The sequence below is a fragment of the Oncorhynchus masou genome, chromosome 32, assembly GCF_036934945.1.
Source record: "Oncorhynchus masou masou isolate Uvic2021 chromosome 32, UVic_Omas_1.1, whole genome shotgun sequence".
Taxonomy (NCBI): Eukaryota; Metazoa; Chordata; class Actinopteri; order Salmoniformes; family Salmonidae; genus Oncorhynchus; species Oncorhynchus masou.
Window position 1 is genome coordinate 71,421,785 of NC_088243.1, and position 20,199 is coordinate 71,441,983.

Here is a 20,199-nt window from a genome sequence, read left to right on the forward strand (position 1 = left end):
TCTGTCTGGGGTTACTGAGTTAACGTTACACAGTCACACAATCTGTATGGCGTTGTGTGGGCGAGCAGTTTGTTGATGTCAACGTTGTGAACAGAGAGCCCCATGGTGGCAATGAAATTGCCATTTTACTGTATCTATGTAAATTTGAATGAGATCCTGAGGTCCATTGTCTTGCCCTTCATCTGCCGCCATCACCACGTTTCAGCATGACAATGCACAGCCCCATGTCGCAAGGATCTGTACACAATTTCTGGAAGCTGAAAATGTCCCAGTTCTTCCATGGCCTGCATACTCAACAGACATGTCACCCATTGAGCATGTTCTGCTCTGGATTGGCGTGTACGACAGCATGTTGCAGTTTCTGCCAATATCCAGCAACTTTGCACAGCCATTGAAGAGGAGTGGGACAACTTTCCACAGGCCACAATCAACAGCCTGACCAAATCCATGCGAAGTGTCGCACCGCATGTGGCAAATGGTGGTCACACCAGATACTGACTGATTTTCTGATCCACACCCCTATATTTTTATTTTCAGGTACACTACCGGTCAAAAGTTTTCGAACACCTACTCATACAAGGGTTTTTCTTTATTTTTAATATGTTATACATTGTAGAGTAATAGTGAAGACATCAAAACTATGAAATAACACATATCGAATCATGTACTAACCAAAAAAGTGTTAAATCTAAATATATTTTATATTTGAGATTCTTTAAATAGCCCCCCTTTGTCTTGATGACAGCTTTGCACACTCCTGGCACCCTCTAAACCAGCTTCATGAGGTAGTCACCTGGAATGCATTTCAATTAACAGGTGTGCCTTCTTAAGTTAATTTGTAGAATGTCTTTCCTTCTTAACGTGTTTGAGCCAATCAGTTGTATTGTGACAAGGTAGGGAGGGTATACAGAAGATAGTCTTTTACCAAATAGGACTAAGTCCATATTATGGCAAGAACAGCGAAAGAAAGTAAGCAAAGAAAAACAGTCGCAAAAACCATCAAGCGCTATGATGAAACTGGCTCTCATGAGGACCGCCAAAGGAAAGGGAGACCTAAAGTTACCTCTGGAGCAGAGGATAAGTTTATTAGAGTTACCAGCCCCAGAAATTGCAGCCCAAATAAATGCTTTACAGAGTTCAAGTAACAGACATCTCAACATCAACTGTTCAGAGGAGACTGTGTGAATCAGGCCTTCATGGGAAAATTGCAGCAAAGAAACCACTGCTAAAGGACACCAATAAGAAGAAGAGACTTGCTTGGGCCATGAAGCAAAAGCAATGGACATAAGACCAGTGGAAAGTTGGCCTCTGGTCTGGAGTTCAAATTGGAGATTTCCAACTGCCGAGTCTTTGTGAGATGTGGTGTGGGTGAACGAATGATCTCCACATGTGTATTTCCCACCGTAAAGCATGGAGGAGGAGGTGTGATGGTGTGGGGGTGCTTTGCTGGTGATATTGTCTGTGATTTATTTAGAATTCAAGGCACACTTAACCAGCATAGCTACCACAGATTTCTGCAGCGATACGCCATCCCATCTGGTTTGGGTTTAGTGGGACTATCAATTGTTTTTCAACAGGACAGTGACCCAACACAACTCCAGGCTGCGTAAAGCTATTTGACCAAGAAGGAGAGTGATAGAGTGCTGCATCAGATGACCTGACCTACACAATCCCACAACGTGAAACCAAATTGAGATGGTTTGGGATGAGTTGGACCGCAGAGTGAAGGGAAAGCAGCCAACAAGTGCTCAGAATATGTGGGAACTCCATCAAGACTGTTTGAAAAGCATTTCAGGTGAAGCTGGTTGAGAGAATGCCAAGAATGTGCAAAGCTGTCATCAAGACAAAGGGTGGATATTTGAATCTGAAATATAAAATATATTTTGATTTGTTTAACACTTCTTTGGTTACTACATGATTCCATATGTGGTATTTCATAGTTTTGATGTCTTCACTATTATTCTACAATATGTAAAAATAAAGAAAAGTCCTTGAATGAGTAGGTGTTCTAAAAAATGTTGACCAGTAGTGTATATGTGACCAAACAGATGCATATATGTATTCCCAGTCATGTGAAATCCATAGATTAGGGCCATAGATTAGGGCCATTATTTCAATTGACAGATTTCTATACATGAACTGTACCTCAGTAAAATCGTAAAATTTTTTAGCATGTTGCGTTTATATTTTTGTTCAGTGTATATAGAAAGCAGGTGCTTCCACACAAGTCTGGTTCCTGATGTAATTAGGTAATTAAAATCCCATCATGCTTAGGGTCATGTATAAAATGCTGGGCAGGACATATTTTCGCTACCATGGCTAAGCTCCCATAGGATGTCAATGCCATCATCATCAAGGCACGATTGGTCACTGAATGGTTCGATAAGCATAAAAATTATGTAAATCATATGCCTTGGCCATCTCAGTCACCAGATCTCAACCCATTTGAGATTCTGTGGCCTGAGACAGCATTGTCCACCACCATCAACAAAACATCAAATTATGGATTTTTTGGTGGAATAATGTTGCTGCATCCATCTAATTGAGTTCTAGACTTTATTTTTGCAGTTGCATCCCTCTAATACATGGTTGTGGGTATAATATCAGGGAGGTAATACATTAATTAATTTCCTGTCTTTATGTGTATATAACATTCTATGATGGGAAGACAACGCAATTTATCTGTTCGCATGTTCTGCTATTTAAATCAGTTGGCAAAAACACATTAAACACTATTATACTTGTGAGGAGTTACTGTGGCCAAGAAGTGATAGTTTTAGCTGTAAACTTAATTCTATACAGCACATAGCTAATGTATTGAGTTGTCCCCCCACGTGACCAGAGCACAGCTACAGGTCTTAATGTGTCAGGGGGCTTTAAAAATGACACCAGTTGATTTCAACTTCTCGGGTCCCTAGGAAGCCGAAAGGTTAAGCTAACTATCAGCGGGCTGAATTATTGAGTCGAGTACCGCGGCGGGAGATCTATTAAGACAGGGGCCGCCTATCCATCAACGCTCGGTCCGGCATCTCATCGTCCAGGCGACCCACCCATCTCCCATTAACAGCCCAGTATCCACGCTATCCACAGTCCCTATAGGCTGTCCCTTCCCCAGGGTCCTATTTCATCATATCCACCAGTCATAGATCTGTACTGGGGTCTGGGATCACCCAAGCCCCTCCAGTGAATTAGGGGCCCCCAGGGGCCAATGCCTCTATTCCCAGCCTTAGTGGGCTCTCCTAAATCTGATAGATAGAGATCACTAAACTGCTGAACAAACACCCTATTCAGTCATTTGCATACATTACAGTAATGGAAGGAGAAAAATGTTTCAATAAAGCTAAATGAAGTACCTCTGCTGGGCTGTTTGTGATGCCAACAAGTATAAGGAATGGGTTCAGGCTGTCTTCTTTAGTAGATAACGACTGTAGATATGAACTGGTAAATGTAGCAGTTTGAAAGCTGACTCCGGCAAGTGAATTAATTTATTCATTATGCCTTCCCGAAAGTATTCAGACCCCTTGACTTCTTCCGCATTTTGTTAGGTTATAGCCTTATTCTCATCAATCTACACTCAATAATCCATATTGACTATGCAAAAAACGTTTTTTAAACATTTTTGCCCATAGAAAATAAATAAATACCACATTTACATAAGTATTCAGACCGTTTACTCAGTACTTTGTTGAAGCACCTTTGGCAGCAATTACAGCCTCAAGTCTTTTTGGGTATGACGCTACAAGCTTGGCACACCTGTATTTGGGGAGTTTCTCACATTCTTCTCTGCAGATCCTCTCAAGCTCTGTCAGGTTGGATGGGGAGCGTTGCTGCACAGCTATTTTCAGGTCTCTCCAGAGATGTTCAACTCCGGGACCATTGCTGAGCCACTCAAGGATATTCAGAGACTTGTCCCGAAGCCACTTCTGCGATGTATTGGCCGCGTGCTCAGGGTTGCTGTCCTGTTGGAAGGTGACCCTTCACCCCAGTCTGAGGTCCTCAGTGCTCTGGAGCAGGTTTTCATCAAGGATCTCTGTCCTTTGCTTCGTTCATCTTTGCCTCGATCCTGACTAGTCTCCAAGTCCCTACCTCTGAAAAACATCCCCACAGCATGATGCTGTCACCACCATGCCCTGGATGGATGATGCCAGGTTCCCTCCAGATGTGATGCTTGGCATTAAAATAGTTAAATCTTGGTTTCATCAGACCAGAGAATCTTGTTTCTCATGGTCAGAGTCTTTTGTCAAACTCCAAGTGGGCTGTCTGGTACCTTTTACTGAGGAGTGGCGTCCGTCTGGCCACTCTGCCATAAAGGCCTGATTGGTGGAGTGCTGCAGAGATGGTTGTCCTTCTGGAAGCTTCCGCCATCGCCACAAAGGAACTCTGGAGCTTCTCCCCCGATTGGTCAGTTTGGCCGGGCTGCCAGCTCTAGGAACAGTCTTTGTGATTCCAAACTTCTTCTATTTAAGAATGATGGACAACCACTGTGCTCTTGGGAACCTTCAATGCCACAGACATTTTCTGGTACCCTTCCCCAGATCTCTGCTTCAACACAATCCTGTCTTGGAGCTCTACAGACAATTCCTTCGACATGCACTGCCAACTGTGGGACCTTATATAAATAGGTGTGTGCCTTTCCAAATCATGTCCAATCAATTGAATTTATCACAGATGGACTCCAATCAAGTTGTAGAAACATCAAGGAGGATCAATGGAAACCTGAGCTCATTTCTGTTTATTTTTTAATACAGTTAAAAAAATGTTTTAGCTTTGTCATTGTGGGGTATTGTGTGTTGATTGTTGAGTAAATAGAATAAGAACAAGGCTGTAACGTGAAAAAATCAAGGGGTCTGAATACTTTCCGAAGGCACTACATATATAGACATTCTAATTGAAATTGCAAGAAGTCAAATTGAGTTCTAGCTCATAAAAGGCATCACCAAGCCATCTTCAATTAATTAGAAACATTTAACATAATTGTATTCATTATAAAAACCCGAAGAGGTAATAAAAGTTGTGTTGTTTTAAGACATTTATTGTTACCTTTTAAAACCTATCTAGGAAACAAATAGTCTGGCTGACGCGCAACCCACGTGACTACACAGTGAGCTGTGCAGGACGTAGAGAGACTTGTGTAAGCAAGACTAGGCAACACCTGCAAGTGATCAAAAAAAGGCCAAAGAGACTGTCAAACACACACTCACAATACCCAATGTGTTGTTGTTTGAATCCCAGATTGCCCCTATAATAAGGGAGGCATCAAAAACGCTCCAGTGTAGATATCAAATAAGGCCAGCCGCTTTGGGGGAACGGAAACCTGATGGTGTTCTCTTAATTTAAACACAACTAAGTTTTGCTGTACCCCACACTCAGCCACTGGGTTGTTTACCATTCACTGCTCTCTCTCTCTCACACACACACACACACACACACACACACACACACACACACACACACACACACACACACACACACACACACACACACACACACACACACACACACACACACACACACACCACCCACCCACCCACCCACCCACCCACCCACCCACCCACCCACCCACCCACACACCAGTGTGCTCTAAAGTGAAAACTTTTTACAGGGTTGCTCAACCATCAAATGCATGACTTTAGCTGCTGCTTTCGTTGTTGTTGTTTCATCTGTCATGTTTCCAGGCATCAGCATCCTTTAATCCCAGTAGGAAGTTTAAAAAGGTATGTCAGACTTATCTTTACAAAAGGAAATGTCAAACCAAAAACATATGGCAGGGAATATTTCAAACTGTCAGTTTCACACACCCTAAACTGTGTTACACCGATTACGGTTATCTAAGCCAAAGGCAAATAAAATATAGCACTAAAAACCTGGGAAAATCAAGCATTGTCTCTTTCATCTCTTCTTCTAATATATTTTCACTTCCCTCTGTTACCTTTGGGCACAACTATAGTTCTGATACATGCACGCACACATACACTCTACACACCACACATTATTATTATTTAGTTGTACTGTTTTGCGTGTGTCTCTAATATTATATACAGTATGTCTGTAATGTCTATGTTAATGTTTAAAATGTACGTAAATTGTCATATGTTCTTGTCTGTAATGTCTTCTTCGTTATGTCGGACCCAAGGAAGACTCGCTGTCGCCAAATCATAATCAAAAGAGCACAGGAAAATTATGTTCTGCTTGTGAAACCTTTTAACAATGCTACTGGTCATGTTAACTTTAAGGTTCAAAGAGAAAAGAAGATAGTAGGATAATTCAAGGCAAAACCAACTTACATCCTTTCACAGTTCAACATCATCAATCAATCAAATGTATTCATAAAGCCAAAGTGCTTATACAGAAACTATACCTAAAACCCAAAACAGCAAGCAATGCAGCTGTAGAAGCACAAATGGTATGGAAAAATCTGAAGGGGCGTGAATCATTCAACACATCTGGAGAAGTGCGTTCAGAGTGGATGCTACAGTACAAAGAAATTCAAGTCCGAACACACAGCATATTTTATTTTGAAAACTTGCGATTTACCCTTGATGCTTAATCATGTGAATTGATTCGAGCAGGGTCACAGAAGAGCCATGTTTACCAAACACCTTGTTATTTTGACTAGCAGATGAACTGCATTACTTTATACCAAGAAAAAGGTCACGCGCAGGTCAAACCCACTCTAGTGAGTGAGAGATAGACCCAACCAAATCATGAGAAAACAAAAAGATAATTACTTGACACATTGGAAAGAATTAACAAAAAAACAGAGCAAACTAGAATGCTATTTGGCCCTACACAGAGATTACACAGCGGCAGAATACCTGACCCAAAATTAAGGAAAGCTTTGACTATGTACAGACTCAGTGAGCATAGCCTTGCTATTGAGAAAGACCGCCATAGGTAGACATGGCTCTCAAGAGAAGACAGGCTATGTGCTCACTGCCCACAAAATGAGGTGGAAACTGAGCTGCACTTCCTAACCTCCTGCCCAATGTATGACCATATTAGAGATACATATTTCCCTCAGATTACACAGATCCACAAAGAATTCAAAAACAAATCCAATTTTGATAAACTCCCATATCTACTGGGTGAAATTCCACAGTGTGCCATCACAGCAGCAACCAGTGAAGAACCAGTGAAGAACACACACCAATGTAAATACAACCCATATTTATGCTTATTTATTTTATCTTGTGTCCTTTAACCATTTGTACATTGTTAAAACACTGTATATATATATATATATATATATATATATATATATATATATATATATATATATATATATATATATATATATATATATATATATATATATATATATAATATGACATTTGTAATGTCTTTATTGTTTTGAAACTTCTGTATGTGTAATGTTTACTGTTAATTTTTATTGTTTATTTCACTTTATATATTATCTACCTCACTTGCTTTGGCAATGTTAACACATGTTTTCCATGCCAATAAAGCCCTTGCATTGAATTGAAAGAGAGGTGATTGCAAACAGGGAGAGACAGACACAGAGAGAGGTGATTGCTGATGGGGAGAGACAGAGACACAGAGAGAGGTGATTGCTGATGGGGAGACACAGAGAGAGGTGATTGCTGACGGGGAGACACAGAGACACAGAGAGAGGTGATTGCAAACAGGGAGAGACAGAGACACAGAGAGAGGTGATTGCTGATGGGGAGAGACAGAGACACAGAGAGAGGTGATTGCTGATGGGGAGAGACAGAGACACAGAGAGAGGTGATTGCTGATGGGGAGACACAGAGAGAGGTGATTGCTGACGGGGAGACACAGAGACACAGAGAGAGGTGATTGCAAACAGGGAGAGACAGAGACACAGAGAGAGGTGATTGCTGATGGGGAGAGACAGAGACACAGAGAGAGGTGATTGCTGATGGGGAGACACAGAGACACAGAGAGAGGTGATTGCTGATGGGGAGACACAGAGAGAGGTGATTGCTGATGGGGAGACACAGAGAGAGGTGATTGCTGATGGGGAGAGACAGAGACACAGAGAGAGGTGATTGCTGATGGGGAGACACAGAGAGAGGTGATTGCTGATGGGGAGAGACAGAGACACAGAGAGAGGTGATTGCTGATGGGGAGAGACAGAGACACAGAGAGAGCTGATTGCTGATGGGGAGACACAGAGAGAGGTGATTGCTGATGGGGAGAGACAGAGACACAGAGAGAGGTGATTGCTGATGGGGAGAGACAGAGACACAGAGAGAGCTGGTTGCTGATGGGGAGACACAGAGAGAGGTGATTGCTGATGGGGAGACACAGAGAGAGGTGATTGCTGATGGGGAGAGACAGAGACAGAGAGAGGTGATTGCTGATGGGGAGAGACAGAGACACAGAGAGAGGTGATTGCTGATGGGGAGAGACAGAGACACAGAGAGAGGTGATTGCTAACGGAGAGAGACAGACACAGAGAGAGGTGATTGCTGATGGGGAGAGACAGAGACACAGAGAGAGGTGATTGCTGATGGGGAGAGACAGAGACACAGAGAGAGGTGATTGCTGATGGGGAGAGACAGAGACACAGAGAGAGCTGATTGCTGATGGGGAGACACAGAGAGAGGTGATTGCTGATGGGGAGAGACAGAGACACAAAGAGAGGTGATTACTGATGGGGAGAGACAGAGACACAGAGAGAGCTGATTGCTGATGGGGAGACACAGAGAGAGGTGATTGCTGATGGGGAGAGACAGAGACACAGAGAGAGGTGATTGCTGATGGGGAGAGACAGAGACACAGAGAGAGGTGATTGCTAACGGTGAGAGACAGAGACACAGAGAGAGGTGATTGCTGATGGGGAGAGACAGAGACACAGAGAGAGGTGATTGCTGATGGGGAGAGACAGAGACACAGAGAGAGGTGATTGCTAACGGTGAGAGACAGAGACACAGAGAGAGGTGATTGCTGACAGGGAGGGACAGGCACAGAGAGAGGTGATTGCTGACAGGGAGAGACAGAGACACAGAGAGATGTGATTGCTGACAGGGAGAGACAGGCACAGAGAGAGGTGCTTGCTGACAGGGAGAGACAGAGACACAGAGAGAGGTGATTGCTGACAGGGAGAGACAGAGACACAGAGAGATGTGATTGCTAACAGGGAGAGACAAAGACACAGAGAGAGGTGATTGCTGACAGGGAGAGACAGGCACAGAGAGAGGTGATTGCTGACGGGGAGAGACAGAGACAGAGAGAGGTGATTGCTGGCGGAGAGAGACAGAGACAGAGAGAGAGGTGCTTGCTGACGGGGAGAGACAGAGACACAGAGAGAGGTGATTGCTGACAGGGAGGGACAGGCACAGAGAGAGGTGCTTGCTGGCGGAGAGAGACAGAGACAGAGAGAGAGGTGCTTGCTGACGGGGAGAGACAGAGACACAGAGAGAGGTGATTGCTGACGGAGAGAGACAGAGACAGAGAGAGGTGATTGCTGACTGGGAGAAACAGGCACAGAGAGAGGTGATTGCTGACAGGGAGAGACAGAGACACAGAGAGAAGTGATTGCTGACAGGGAGAGACAGGCACAGAGAGAGGTGCTTGCTGGCGGAGAGAGACAGAGACAGAGAGAGAGGTGCTTGCTGACGGGGAGAGACAGAGACACAGAGAGAGGTGATTGCTGACGGAGAGAGACAGAGACAGAGAGAGGTGATTGCTGACTGGGAGAAACAGGCACAGAGAGAGGTGATTGCTGACGGAGAGAAACAGACACAGAGAGAGGTGATTGCTGACGGGGAGAGACAGAGACACAGAGAGAGGTGATTGCTAACGGAGAGAAACAGACAGAGAGAGAGGTGATTGCTAACGGAGAGAAACAGAGACAGAGAGAGGTGATTGCTGACAGAGAGAGACAGACACAGAGAGAGGTGATTGCTAACGGAGAGAGACAGAGACACAGAGAGCATGAGAGAAGTGATTGTGAACAGGGAGAGACAGAGACACAGAGAGAGGTGATTGCTGATGGGGAGAGACAGAGACACAGAGAGAGCTGATTACTAACGGGGAGAGACAGACAGACGGCATGAGAGAGGTCTGATAGACACAAATACGCCCTCCACCTTACCACTTGAATCACCTCGACTCCCCTCATCGATCACGGGCGCCATAAAGGGACAGTAAAACAGCTTTCTGGCTTTCTTTAGTAAGGTAAGAATGCCTACTCTGTCACGGGAGTGCAGCTGTGGAGCGAGTGCAGCTGTGTCACCTTAACCTGGCTGAACACAGAGTGGAAGGAGTTTGGAAGGCTACAAAATGTAGGTAAGAAAACCATTTTTAAACGTTTTACTCTCTTTGCTTTTTTCACAATGAGGCAGTAACTAAAATTGGTTTGGCCAAATACGACTGAGGCTCCATTTTGGCTCTGATGCCAGATCAGATGAGATGGGGAAGTGGGGCGTTTCCATTCACGGCCAGGCAGCTTCTCTCCCTCTCACTCTCTGGGGACACGATTCAGACAGTGAAGGGGAGCACTACTCCAGTATATATGCGGTTCTCCATTTCCACGGACATCCTCCGTGGAGCCCCAGAATCGATACAGACATCAGGGGCCCTGAGCTGCCTTTCCTCCCTGTCTTGGTTCAGAGCTGCAGGGGAGGTTTTTACCGAAGCCTCTATTTTTAAAGATATAAAATGTACACAGATTAAGTGCCAATATTTGACTAGGAGCAGATTTCTGATGTGTTAGGCAGCTATTACTCTTATGTCAGCTAAAAGTTCCCCCAAAAAATTGCAAGCTAACAAAACGCTCAAATTAAGGTTAAACACTTTTTTAAAGGGATTCTCTGGAAATTGTGTGTACTTTTTTGCCAGTAGTTTTGAAAGTAGCCCTCAAGGGGTCCCTTAAACTTGTGCAGAAATGTGCACCACTTTGCTCTCTCTCTCTGCTCTGGTGTGGTATGGGTGCATCATGTGCACCTTGCAAGCTGTCAGACATATAGCAAGCGGCTGAAGCTCATGGTCAAATTTTTAGGGGGCTGGCCCATGTGAGGGCCAGTACAGCTTCCAGTACAACAGTTGCTTTCAAACTAAGGATTTGCTGGCTAATTTAGGCTAGAAAGTAAACCTAGTCATAGATTATGCATGTATGAACGACACATTGACACATCCAGCCCAAAGCGGGAGGTTTAAAAAATACTTAGTAGCAGCTAACGTTCCGGAACATGTCACATGCAAGTGTGAGTGTTGAACATATGGAATGTCTCCTGAATTGATGAATTACCCTTGAATGATTCTTGCTTTCCCTTAATAAATGTGGTAACTCACACCTAGAGACAGGTAGCCTAGTGGTTAGAGCGTCAAGGTAAAAATCTGTAGTTCTGCCCCTGAACAAGGCAGTTAACCCACTGTTCCCCGGTAGGCCGTCATTGTAAATAAGAATTTGTTCTTAACCGACTTGCCTAGTTAAATAAAGATTCAACAAAAAAAACAGAGGAATGCTGTCTGTTTTAATAAACATATATTGATAGGAGATATCATAGCCCCTAGCTATTGACATCCGAGTTGGTTTCAACCAATGAGACTCTATACACTGTAGTGTATGTACTGTAGGTGCCAGATTACTAGACAAACCTATTCTGCCGAGGCACATTCCTCCTTAAAATGGAGTCTGAGTAGTGCTCAGGCATCACTAATTTGATTCGAGAGCTGAACCGCTTGAGTTTAAGTGAAAGCTGTTATCTGTTATCGAAACGAGAGAAGAGCCACAACAGGTCTACAGAAAGCCTATGTGGAGAGGCCTGTGGCTGGTTGGGAGAGGAAATCAGGAGGTGGGTGATAAGTCCGCATGGGGGAACGAGCCCTCATTAGAGACCCCGAGGGGAGGCAGTGGTGGATCAGCGGTAAAAATAGCTCAAGGCCTGAACTCTCTCTGGGGAACGTTGGGTAGAGGAGGAGGAGATCTGATAAACATCTCACTAGTGGGAAGGCAGTCATATCCATTCCTTTAAGCCCACGGGTGCCACAAGCCACACTTATGGCCGTTAACTACTCTTTCCTGCTGAGGAGAACGCAAAAGCACAGTCTCTTTGGTGGACAATCCACAGGCGCCAAATGCCCAAAACATGTCTACTTTATACATCAGCGATACGTTCAATTAAGACAATGTGAGAAATCAATAAAACGCATGAAAAGGATATGGACAATTTTTCCACAAACTTATCCTTTTCGTCGTCCGTCTTGGGGAAGTTCTCAATGTCATTTTCTAGCCTCTGGATGTGTCGCTCCATGGTGCTGAGACTGCTCTTCAGGATCTCGGCAGAAACTGGAGAAAGATGGAGACGTCATTAATATTAATAAACAATACAACTGAAAATTATTTTCCCTACACTGCATATGAACCGAATCTCTCTAAATATGAATATCTCTTTGATATAGATTGTTCCAATCAGTTTTGTTTGATGAGGTTAGGCTGAGGTTAGGATTTGATCACTCCATATATTTTTTTCCTGAGTTTGATCCCTCCATAATCTTGGTCTTGTCTCAGCACTACAATCTGTGTGGCCTGGAAGGCGAGTGTGTGTGTTTGATAGAGGGGCTGGAGCTCGTTAATCAGTCTGTAACGACTGTATACAAAGTTCCTTTGGACTCTTACTATTCAGATCAACCTTTTCAAGTGGGGACTTCAAAGACTTGTGAGTGTTTTAAGGGATCAGACAGGACAGGAGTGTAGAAACATGTGTCATGTAAGGCCTGCAGTATGGGCTTTAGTGTTATTGATACAAACAAACTTGACTACGACTCCACAGTGTGTGAACTGGTCACAGGCAAAGATATGGGTCAATGCTCCGGCCACTGACTGATGTCAGTCCTGTTTTGTCTGAGTCACAGAGTAGATACTACCAAGAGATTACCTGAAGACAAAACTTCAGGCTTTTTAATCAGACAGACTTCTAAACTCTGCAAAAAAAGAAACGTCCCTTTTTCAGGACCCTGTCTTTCAAAGAAAATTTGTAAAAAAACAAAAAACTTCACAGATCGTCATTGTAAAGGGCTTAAACACTGTTTCCCATGCATGTTCAATGAACCATAAACAATTAATGAACATGCACCTGTAGAACGGTCGTCAAGACACTAACAGCTTATAAACGGTAGGAACTTAAGGAAACAGTTTTGAAAATGTAGGACACTAAAGAGGCCTTTCACTTGAAAAACACCAAACGAAAGATGCCCAGGGTCCCTGCTAATCTGCGTGAACGTGCTCTGGGCATGCTGCAAGGAGGCATGAGGACTGCAGATGTGGCCAGGGCAATACATTGCATTGTCTGTACTGAGAGACGCTTAAGAAAGCGAAACAGGGAGACAGGACGGACAGCTGATCATCCTCGCTGTGGCAGACCACGTGTAACAACACCTGCACAGGATTGGTACATCCGAACATCACAACTGTGGGACAGGTACAGGATGGCAACAACAACTGCCCGAGTTACACCAGGAGCTCACAATCCCTCCATCAGTGCTCAGACTGTCCGCAATAGGCTGAGAGAGGCTGGACTGAGGGCTTGTAGGCCTGTTGTATGGCAGGTCCTCACCAGACATCACCGTCAATAACGTCGCCTATGGGCACAAACCCACCGTTGCTGGACCAGACAGGACTGGCAAAACGTGCTCTTCACTGACGAGTCACGGTTTTGTCTCACCAGGAGTGATGGTCGGATTTGCGTTTATTGTTGAAGAAATGAGCGTTACACCGAGGCCTGTACTCTGGAGCGGGATCGATTTGGATGTGGAGGGTCCGTCATGGTCTGGGGCGGTGTGTCACAGCATCATCGGACTGAGCGTGTTGTCATTGCAGGCAAGCTCAACGCTGTGCATTACAGGGAAGACATCCTCCTCCCTCATGTAGTACCCTTCCTGCAGGCTCTTCCTGACATGACCATCCTGCAAGACATTGCCATACTGCTCATTCTGTGCGTTATTTCCTGCAAGACAGGAATGTCAGTGTTCTGCCATGGCCAGTGAAGAGCCCGGATCTCAATCCCATTGAGCAAGTCTGGGACCTGTTGGATTGGAGGATGAGGGCTAGGGCCATTCCCCCCAGACATGTCAGGGAACTTGGTGGAAGCGTGGGGTAACATCTCACAGCAAGAACTGGCAAATCTGGTGCAGTCCATGAGGAGGAGATTTTTATTTATTTTTATTTTACCTTTATTTAACTAGGCAAGTCAGTTAAGAACAAATTCTTATTTTCAATGACAGCCTAGGAACAGTGGGTTAACTGCCTGTTCAGGGGCAGAACGACAGATTTGTACCTTGTTAGCTCGGGGGTTTGAACTTGCAACCTTCCGGTTACTAGTCCAACGCTCTAACAACTAGGCTACCCTGCCGCCCCGAGATGCACTGCAGTACTTAATGCAACTGGTGGCCACACCAGATACTGACTGTTACTTTTGATTTTGATTCCTCCCTTTGTTCAGGGACACATTATTCCATTTCTGTTAGTCACATGTATGTGGGACTTGTTCAGTTTATGTCTCAGTTGTTGAATCTTGTTATGTTCATACAAATATTTACACATGTTAAGTTTGCTGAAAATGAACGCAGTTGACAGTGAGAGGATGTTTACTATTTATCAAGAGTCCTCCTCTAAACTGAAAAGATGGATTAAATAATAGTGCCTAATAGTAAAACAATCTGACTTCTATGGAGTTACAGTGGATTGGGATGTGGTAAAGCTCAGAGTGCACAGCCGGGAAAATGGAAAAGAAAATCAAAGTCCAGGATGTTAAAAGTATCCTCCTTAATGAACGTGCTTCCATCTTGACTAGTTCAAAGCCTTCCGATGCCATTTAGATAAACTTTCACATTTCAAATCAAGCCTCCACGTTTAATTTCCAATGGCTTTTTGAACTCGCCTATCAGTATCGTACTCAAATCTTCAATAATAAAACCCTGCTTCAAAGCATATCTCCACAATGTACCTGTCTTGCAATGTCCCCCCATCACATTTCATATTCAATAGCTTTTTCAGCCTACCTTACCTAGCCTATATGCCACTGTATATTCTGCATTATAAACTGGGTGGTTCGAGATTGGCTGACGCCCGTGGTATATCAGACCGCATATCACTGCTCTAATTAGGGAAAGCTGTCAGTTGTACAACTGAATGCATTCAACTGAAATGTCTCTTCCACATTTAACCCAACCCCTCTGAATCAGAGAGGTGTGGGGGGGTGTGGGGGAGACATCCATGTCTTTGGTGGCCAGGGAACAGTGGGTTTACTGCCTTGCTCAGGGGCAGCTTGGGGATTCGATCCAGCAACCTTTCGGTTACTGGCCCAACGCTCTAACCACTTGGCTACCTGCCGCCTAATTACATTGGTAACCAATTTATAATCGCAATAAGGCACATTTGGGGTTTGTGGTATATGGCCAATGTACCATTTCTAAGGGCTGTATCCAGGAACTCCACGTTGCGTCCTGCAGAGAACAGCCCTAGCTCTGATGGCCATATACCAAAACACCTTATGCCTTATTGCTTAAATAAAACCCTGTCTCTCATTGCATCTTCTACATGTATTGCCGTGAGTCATACATGATGGGAGGGCATGTCAGGGTTTGCCAGCACTCTTTATGTTTCCCAACCCATCCAATGAGCTGTGTGGAGGCTATCAAGAGAGGGGTAGTCTCAGTGACATCAGGGCAGCCACGCTTTACAGAGACACTATACAGCTCCCGTCTGGTTTTATATATATTTTCTAACAATCACAGTGTTGAGTGAGAGAGGGGATGAAGCACTTACAGTACACAGAGACACACACAGTCACATACACACCGGGGCCACAAATCAATCTAGCCACAGCAGCAACAATGCAGAGGATGCGGGAGGGTGAGGTCTTTGGTGGTGCTTGGAGGGATCTGGTGACTGGGGATATGCTATGCCCCTATTCAAAGCCAACAAAGCCGAGGGTTAGGTCTCCCTCCTGGGGACACTAGGGGATGAGGGGACGGCAGCACGCCCGCCGTCAACACATCCCCACGCCAGCACTGATAGGGCCTCCGAGAGAGCAACCCAGCTGTTGTCAGTGTGATCTGAGACAGCACAGATAGCAGGGAAAAATGAAGAGCTAGGAGGTGGGCAGACAGACGGGTAGAGATGAATAGATTAGATACACACAGATGCTTCATACCTGGGAACCGTTCATCATTCGCCAAGGGCTCAGGGAAACTCTGATAGACTGGGTCTGAATGACAGCAGTGCTTGGCTAATAACACAGCCGAGGTAGCTGATCTTTAATGGCTTCAGTAGCCATGGCACTGACACACAGGGGACTATCCAACTGAGATTCTGCAGAAGACTCATTTACAGCAATATGATGAAGCCTAACAGTACAATGTCTGGGGACTGGAGAGAGCATATGTACTCATTGTGCAGTTTTCTATTGCAGTATTTTTAACTGAAGCAATTTGCAATGTTAAAAGTTGGATTTATACAAAGGTTGACATGTTCCTCTTTTAATAGCTGCATGCGCACTATCCATAGGAAATTGTCACTTTTTACATGCACCTGTTAATGAGGTAAATTAAGATAAGATAATTAGGTGGGAGCTTACATTTGTCCAAGTGTAAATTAGATGTTTTGTGTGCAGACACCCTCGTAGAGTAGGGTCAGAGCCAGGGATCAGCCATTATTGACCGCAAACCAGGAGCAATTAGGCTTAAGTGCCTTGCTCAAGGGCACATTGACATATTTATTACCTAGTCGGCCAGGGGATTTGAACAAGCAACCTTTCGGTTACTAGCCCAATGCTTCTAACCGCTAGGCTATGTAAGCAATGCATTGTGGAGGGTAGGCTACTAAAAGCAACATTCATAATTCTACACCAAAAAATTATGCATTGGAAGTGTAACGACTTCCGTCGAAGTCGGTCCCTCTCCTTGTTCGGGCGGCGTTCGGCGGTCGACGTCACCGGCCTTCTAGCCATCGCCGATCCACTTTTCCTTTTCCATTTGTTTTGTCCTTGTCTTACACACCTGGTTTCAATCCCCCAATTACTAGTTCATTATTTACCCTCTGTTCCCCCATGTTTGTTTGTGAGTGATTGTTTATTGTATTGCGGTCCGTTATTGTGGCCTTGGATTTATTTGACGTGTATTGTGTTTATTGTTGAGTAAAACTGCGTACATTACTCATATCTGCTGTCCTGCGCCTGACTCATCTACACACAGACGCATTACAGGAAGGCTTTATATTTTGGATGAGCATTAGGGAATGGGCCAAGAAAGTCAAATGTTCAAATTAAGCAGTGTTAATGAGTGTTTTCAGGGTCAAATTTAGTACAGCTTTAGAAGCCCATTAGAAAGAGAGGGAGTCAAATCAGATTGCACTTTGTATCTAGTGACAAGCAATGTAAATAACAAAGGCCTTTCGACAAAATATGTAAATGCCTCTTTTGAAGTTACTTTAAAAGGAAGGGCCTGTTATAAGTCAGTTGCTGCTTTTTTATCAAATAAATCTACATGACTAAGATTACCATTCCTCTCTGTTCAGTATGCAGTAGGGATCCTTTTGGGATATCATTAGTAAAATTAGCACCAAAATAATACTGTTTTCAGGGCATGACTTTCAACACAACACTGGTATCTACCAAATGCACATTACCTATGGACCAGGAAAGGGAGAGAAAACACAAACACTAGGCCTATGTACTCTCTACTTCACAGAGAAAGGATGTCTGGGACATGTAGAATTATCCTAATAACTGCTGTCAGCAAGACCTGCTAGTGTAATTTAACAGCACACATTAAATAACTATTTCTCTGTGTTTCTAAGCTGGATGAGCATGTTTCCAGGTAACTTCTTACACATGCAAAACCATGTCAATTATCCTTTACATAATCTTGCTGTCAAGCTATTTCTGGGGTTTAGAAATGTGTTTGATTTGCATGCTTAATGTAAAGAAAGTGAGTGTGACTGGGAGAGAGAGAATGAAACTGAGCTGCACTTCCTAACCTCCTGCCAAATGAATGACCAAATTAGAGACACTTGCTTTGGCAATGTTAACATCTATTTTCTATGCCAATAAAGCCCTTAAATTGAAACAATGTACTGGGCAAATGTCAAATTATCGTACGACAGACCACATATTCAAACTGCACGCGCTAATTGACAAACAAACACATCAAACCAAAGGTGCCGTCTTCTCATGCTTTGTTGATTTCAAATAAGCCCTAGACTAAATTTGGCATGAGGGTCAGCTATACAAATTCATGGAAAGTGTGTTGGGGGAAAAACATATGACATTATAAAATCCATGTTCAAGAACAAAGCCTGTGGTTAAAATTGGCAAAAAAACGAATTTCTTCCACAGGGCCATGGGGTGAGACAGGGATGCAGCTTATGCTCAACATATATATCAACAAAATGGTGAAGACATTAGAACAGTCTGCAGCACACGGCCTCACTCTACTAGAATCTGAAGTCAAATGTCTACTGTTTTCTGATGATCTGGTGCTTCTGTCACCAACCAAGGAGGACCTACAGCAGCACCTAGATCTTCTGCACAGATTCTGCCAGACCTGGGCCCTGACCGTAAATCAAAGTAACACCAAAATAATGGTGTTCCAAAAAAGGTCAAGTCGCCAGGACCACAAAATACAAAATTCCATCGCAACACCGTTGCCCTAGAGCATACAAAAAACAATACATACCTTGGCCTAAACATCAGTGCCACAGGTAACTTACACAAAGCTGTGAACGATCTGAGAGACAAGGTAAGAAGGGCATTCTACGCCATCAAAAGGAACATAAAATTTGACATACCAATTTGGACCTGGCTAAAAATACTTGAATCAATTATAGAACCCATTGTCCTTTATTGTTGTGAGGTCTGGGTTCTGCTCACCAACCAATGATTCACAAAATGGGACAAACACCAAATTGTGACTCTTCATGCAGAATTCTGCAAAAATATCCTCAGAGTACAACGTAAAATACCCCAAAATACAGGCCGATAGCCACTAATTATCAAAATCCAAAAAAGAGACAACCACCTAAAAGGAAGTGATTCCCAAACCTTCCATAACAAAGCCATCACCTACAGAGAGATGAACCTGGGAAGTAGTCCCCTAAGCAAGCTGGTCCTGGGGCTCTGTTCACAAACACACCCCACAAAGCCCCAGGACAGCAACAACAATTAGACCCAACTAAATCATGAGAAAACAAAAAGATAATTACTTGAGAGATTGGAAAGAATTTACAAAAAACAGAGCAAACTAGAATGCTATTTGGCCCTAAACAGAGAGTACATAGTGTCAGAATACCTGACCACTGTGACTGACCCAAACTTAAGGAAAGCTTTGATTATGTACAGACTCATTGAGCAAAGCCTGACTCTCAAGAAAAGCAGGCTATATGCACACTGCCCACAAAATGAGGTGGAAACTGAGCTGCACTTCCTAACCTCCTGCCAAATGTATGACCATATTAGAGATTTCTTTTATTTATATTTCACAGATCCACAAAAAAATCGAAAACAAACCTGATTTTGATCATCTCGCATATGTACTGGGTGAAATACCACTGTGTGCCATCAAAGCAGCAAGATGTGTGACCTATTACCACAAGAAAAGGGCAACCAGTGAAGAACAAACACCATTATAAATACAACCCATATGTATGTTTATTTATTTTCCCTTTTGTACTTTAACCATTTGCACATCATTACAACACTGTATATATGCATAATATGACATTTGAAATGTCTTTATTCTTTTGGAACTTCTGTGAGTGTAATGTTTACTGTTAATAAAAAAAGGAAATAAACAATACAAATTATCTACTTCACTTGCTTTGGCAATGTTAACATATGTTTCCCATGCCAATAAATCCCCTTGAATTGAATTGAGACACAGACAGGCAGACAGACAGACAGATAGAACAAGAAATAAGAAGCAAGAGCGAAAGGAAGCTCTTTCTGTATTGACACAAACTCCTCCGTGGTCAACACCTTTCAGATTTACAGCATCGTTACTGAGGTATTACCCTATAATACCAGCACTCTGAGGACTAGCCATTTCCATGAGGAAGAGACAGATGAGAACTATTTCATTACACTCTGTCCTACTTGCTACAAGAATAAACTGCCATGAAAAAAATCCCTGCACATCATAAAACCAAGACAATGTGCAACACAAAATACCAAATCATGTGCTCTAATGTGAAAATGTCACCATTATATTCAGTCA

The 20,199-nt window shown here is 43.5% G+C and overlaps 1 protein-coding gene across 5 annotated transcripts in view; it reads right to left on the minus strand.

Moving 5' to 3' along the window:
• The window catches only part of LOC135526552 (protein diaphanous homolog 2-like), a 728,420-nt gene that overhangs the window by 196,280 nt on the left and 511,941 nt on the right, over window positions 1–20,199 (minus strand). For all 5 annotated transcript variants that reach the window (XM_064955040.1, XM_064955039.1, XM_064955041.1 and 2 more), the window contains one exon: window positions 12,153–12,277. In XM_064955040.1, coding sequence (XP_064811112.1) covers window positions 12,153–12,277 — 125 coding nt within the window. The remainder of the gene's footprint in view (window positions 1–12,152; window positions 12,278–20,199) is intronic.